Consider the following 5,359-nt stretch of genomic DNA (forward strand, 5'->3'; position numbering starts at 1 on the left):
GCCTGGCCTTGGACACTTCCAGGGATGGGGCAGCCACAGCTTCTCTGGGCACCCTGTGCCAGTGTCCTGCCAACCTCACAGCCAAGAATTCCTTCCTAATATCCCATCTAACCCTGTCCTCTGGCATTGGGCAGCCATCCCCCCTTGTCCTCTTACTCCGTGGCCTTTTCCAAAATCCCTCTCTAGCATTCTTGGAGCCCCTTCAGGTACTGGAATGCTGCAATAAGGTCTCCTCTCTTCTCCACCCCATGGCTCACTGAAAAGTATCAGAGTCTTGGTGCATTTTATCTGGAGTAGTAAAGTCAAGTCCTCAGCTTGGAGATCAGTGTGATTTCAGTTTGTTTGTAAGTGTGGGAAAACAAACAGGAGCCTTCCTTCCAGCCCCAGACAAGTCTCTTCTTGTGATTGAGTGATGTTTGTGTTTCTAGAGCCTAAATAATCATTTGTCTCAAGTTAGTTCTCACTGTGAGCTCATTTCCCTTCTTAGCTCTATTACTTGATCCCTGGTGATTCATTACTTGAAGCTGTCACAAAAATAGCAGTGTCCTGCTGGTTTGAAAAGCCTCTTCTTTATATGGAGGTTAGTTTTTAAGCATAAATGCCTCAAGGAAGGAATGGGTATCAAAATATCAGCATTTATAAATGGTAGCTGTTTGTACAGCAAAACAGCACTGCAGTCTGATTTATGAACAAAGGAGCATGACGCTCCCTCGAGGGCTTTTTTACATCAGAATTTTTAATTTTATTGGATTTGTCTTCATATCTCTGGTTTTGTATTTTCAGATTCATTACATCTGCAGTTGGATTTTAATAGAAGTGCAGAATCAGTTAATATATTGGAGTGTGTAAAGAGGAGAAAAGTAGTCATGATCTGTACTGAAAAGAATGTTTCCTGCGTTCTCCTTCCCTTCTTGTCTTGAGCTACTTTAGCTGCTGCGAGTAGAAAACAGGTGATAAATCCCTCCTGGTGCTTATAAACTCTTTTGGCAACTGAATTGTGGTGTGGCCTTTTTGCTTGGCTTTGCCTCTCTGTGGCAGAGCTCAGAAATTGTATTTGATGCATCTTTTCCCTCCAGCTCTTCATTTGCCACTTGCAGAACAACTTACTTATGCCCATGTGGGGTAGATAGCACTGACTTCAAAACTATTTAAAATTTATTTTGGAGTAGTTCTATGAGTTGGCATTTTCTTAAGAAAAAATTTCAGGATTTGAAGAACAGAAGAAAGTTACAGGACAGAGGAATAACAGGTATTTGGTTCAAGAACTGTCTCTAAACATACTTCCGCAAAGCAGCTGATGGCAGTGGCAGACACAAGTCTGGTTTGGCATTGCCCAGCATTTTCCAAAAATGCTGCTACAGTTGTCACTGCAGAGGATTCATAATTTTTTAGTTTCTTTCTTTATTTTCTTTTCTTGCAGTAGCAAGATTTCAATTAATTTCCTGGATTATTCTGTACATGACAGGTAAAAATCGGAATTCAAGAGATTACTGTAAGAGACTTTAGAAATTAAATTAGAGCTTTATGGCTTCAACATTAAGTTAAAATTTTGAGTTTGTGTACCAAACCTCTGAATGTACAAATGTCCCAAATATTCATTGGAGCACCTTCTGGGTATGGTAATGTTATTAACTTGAATTTCATTACTTATAAAACCATAGAAAAAATTGGTTAGAAAGGATCTCCAGAGGTCATATAATCCAACCTCTGGCTCAAAGCAGGATTAACTTCAAAGCTGAAATGGGTTGTTCAGGGCACGGTCCAGTCAGTTTTTAATTTATCCATGGTTTGAGATTTAAGAACCCCTTTATCTGAACAACCTACTCCAGTAGGTTTAACCACTCTCCCTGGGAAAGCTTTTTTCCTTCATAGCAGAACTGTATCTTCATCCACCCAGTCTGTGCCTTCCAAGCTTTTCTTCAAGGATACTATTGGGACACTGTCAAAGGACTTGGTAATAGTAGGCAGCATCCCTGTTATCCCCACTTGTAATTACAGCTGAGAAATAATTTTGTAGGTGCAGTAGGGCACACAAAAATCCTCAAGTAGAATTTAATATACGCAACTTCTAATTTCAGTCATGTACCAAAAAAAAAACCCAAAAAAAACCCAAAGAAAGCAACACCACTCCCCACAAAAACATTATGGAACAAAACATTCATTGGTGAGAGTGCACAACACTCTTAATACAGAGTTTCACAGTTTTTGGACGTATAGAATCTCCTGAGAATTGCAATAGATGCAGAATTGTTTTCACTGTCTTTGCTTTTACAAACTAAATAAAGATTGGAAGAGAGCTTTGAATAAACTTAGTTTCAATGGTAAGGCTGTAGCTAAATCTAAATTTTTTTTTAAGTATTTGCTATTTAATGAGGAAAGCTAGAGGATGCTATAATAAAAATGTGGAGTATTGTGGATACAAAAATACAGCTAGCAAGAATTTCTCTTGCTTCTTTCCAGTCCCGTGAGATACTTTTCTCTCTCACAGAAGATATTAGCAGAGTTCTATAAACTATGAACACCTGCGACCTTGCAGAGCTTTGTTTATGGTACAGTAGAAAAATATTTTGACAATGGATGTTTTGGGATTCTAGCCAATCACCCCCAAGGGGTGGCTGATCCTTTGACCAATTAGACTATGAAGAAAGAAGTCTATAAAGAGTTTGTAAAATAATTAAATAAATCAATCTTGCTGCACAGTTCCTGCCTGTTGGATCTCTCTTCTCCCTACTACTGCAGGATACTGTAGTAGAGTATAGAAATTAATTGCTAAAATTTAATTCTCAAATCTAATTCAGGCCTTGTATCTTCAGAAGAATCACAGTTGCTTGACTTTGACTTACTGATGTTTTTCCCTTTCAAATTTCTAACTTTTTGGGTTTTTACAAGAGGAGCTGTAAATTGCAGTATATAATTGTAAAGCTTGAGCATTTTAATCACTTTCCTCTCGGACTGCTGAGTGTTGATCACAAACTTATCCTATAAAGCTCACTTAGGAAATATTTGTTGTTTTGAACTCCAGTCTGATTTATCAGTTTCTCTGTGTAGCACTTCAGCAGCAAACACTAAGTCTCAGACTATTACTGAATATTAATACTGAAAGCCTTTCAGAAGTGTTCCAGAAAAGGAAGCAGCAACTGTCCATTATGCATTACAGACACATAAAGGCATCTGATTTTCCATTGCCCATTATTCATTTGCAAGCTAAGAGTTTGGAGCTGCCTTTGAAGAGATTGCAGAGGCTGCTGCACCCCCTCCATACCTTGATTTTGTTTTCCAGTGAAGTGCAGCTTCAAACTCACCTGCAAAGCTTGTTAGGCTTATCAGTGCTCTTTTTCCCCCCTTTTTGTCTTGTTTTTCTTTCTCTGCCTTCTTTCAAAGAGTCTAATAGTGTGCATAAGCTTTCCTGTTCAAATATTTGTGGTCTTCTTTCTGTCCTGGCAGATAACTTCATGCACTCAGGTCCTCACTCTGTCCTCGAGGTGCAGCAGAATTTCAAACCCTTTCACATTGGAACTAAAATATAATCCTAATTTTTTGTTCAGTAAATTTTTTATAGCAGCTCTTGCACCTGTTGCTTCAGTTTTGTAGAGAGGAAAAATAAGTTTAAGGTAGCCTGGGGACAATGGTGGAAATCATAGATCTACTTACACTGAAGGGCAATGTCTATTCCCTTTCATTTCCCCAGCCTTGTTTCCCTCAAATTTTCCCTTTTAAGACACTTAATATGTCATGATAGAGGCTCAAAATTAACAATATGATGAGAAACACAATGAAACTTTATCTGTCATGCTTTCATCAGATTATGTGGAACAGTGTGAGCATATCACAGGTGTTGCTGAATGGGACAAAGTCCTGTTAGATTCAGCTTCTGATACTTTCTGAAAGCTGGGGTGAGGGAGGGGAAGGAGTAGCACTAAAGAAATTGGAGAAGGCACTTCTAGAGGATTTAGCTGCCCTGCTGCCTCTTCTAATACTGCTTTTATAAGATGTTTACTATGAAGTAAAATCAAACCTATGCATACATCGAACCTTTCTTCCTTCTTGCAGGTGACCCGCTGCAGTGCAGTGCTTGGGTGGGCCAGTGTGCTCTGTACATAATGATTATGACATTTGAGAAAACCATCATCATCATAGTGCTGCTTATACCTCAGTGGAAAGAGGTTTGTGTTTTTACAGCATTTTGCAGACAAGTGAATTTTAGGTGGAAGCTGTAAAGGCTTCCAGTAGCATTTATTGGTTTGGCTCAAGCATCATAATTGTCTACAGTCATTGCCAATTAACTCTGTGGCAGTGGTATGTTCTTACAGTTTAATTGGAATGCTGCTAATGAGGCCTTTATCCATTGCCAGGAATATCATACCGTATTTTGAGGGGTTTTTTGTAAACTGAAATATCTAAAATTTTATTCTATCTCCTTGTCTAAAGTGCCCTTGAAACTACTAAGTGGTTGTTTCTTTTTTTTTAACTCTTTAATTCTTGCCTATGCTATTTTGTATTCTTGTAGTATTTTAAAGAATTTTCTTTGCCTTACTTACCTTGTTGATAGATCTTAACTGTAGACTTTTAGAAATTTGCAGTGGATTAGTGAATCCACTGATGCTGACTGGATAAATCTTTATTTTGATGGACTCTGTGCAGCCAAATATTCAAAGTGGTGCTGTTGCAGCCCATTAAAACCAGTTAGCTCTATTGTATGCTCTGGACTACTTTGGGAACTCTCTTCTTCTTACTGTATATTTTGCAAAACTCTGCTCTGTTTAAATTTCCTAAAGATGGAATCTACAACATGTTCCTTGGGAGCAGCTCTAAAATGTTCAAGATGATTCTAACTCAGCTCCTCAGACTTCTATAAACAAAAATGACAGAGATAAGTTTCTTGTCAGCCCCACTTACTTATCTGTGATAATTTATAAGTTGTCCTAAATACTTTGCTTTTCTCCAAGCTGCCCTTTTTTGGTTCATCCGCGTTATTTCTGTCACATTAGCTTGTAAGTGAACATTGCCCTGCCTAACCCAGTTGTGTGCTCATACTGCCATGAGCTGAACTTGATCCTTTTCTTTTCACAGGTGGCTTTATTGAATCCCATAGAGAACCCCCAGCTGGAGCTGGCAATCGTCATGCTGATAGTTCCCTTCTTTGTTAACGTTAGTACGACTCACTTCCATGAGATGTTTACTTGGATGTCCTTCTGCCATGTGTTCATTAATTAACATTAGTCCTTAAAACACAGTGTACCTTGGTGCTTAAGTTAATTTAAGGGCTGTTAAACAATGGGTAAAATGTCTGGATATGTAGATTTTACAAAGCTGAAATCCATATGGAGCTAAAGAACCAGGCTCAGGAGAGCAGCAGGAA

General features: G+C 38.6%; 1 protein-coding gene across 1 annotated transcript in view; it reads left to right on the plus strand.

The window, feature by feature from the left end:
• The window catches only part of LOC103614371 (store-operated calcium entry regulator STIMATE), a 32,616-nt gene that overhangs the window by 21,589 nt on the left and 5,668 nt on the right, over positions 1 to 5,359 (plus strand). The window contains exons 5-6 of the mRNA XM_017732290.1: positions 4,051 to 4,163; positions 5,071 to 5,148. Of these exons, the coding sequence (XP_017587779.1) occupies positions 4,051 to 4,163; positions 5,071 to 5,148 (191 nt within the window). The remainder of the gene's footprint in view (positions 1 to 4,050; positions 4,164 to 5,070; positions 5,149 to 5,359) is intronic.

Source organism: Corvus brachyrhynchos, unplaced genomic scaffold (assembly GCF_000691975.1).
Source record: "Corvus brachyrhynchos isolate BGI_N302 unplaced genomic scaffold, ASM69197v1 scaffold4, whole genome shotgun sequence".
NCBI classification, from domain to species: domain Eukaryota; kingdom Metazoa; phylum Chordata; class Aves; order Passeriformes; family Corvidae; genus Corvus; species Corvus brachyrhynchos.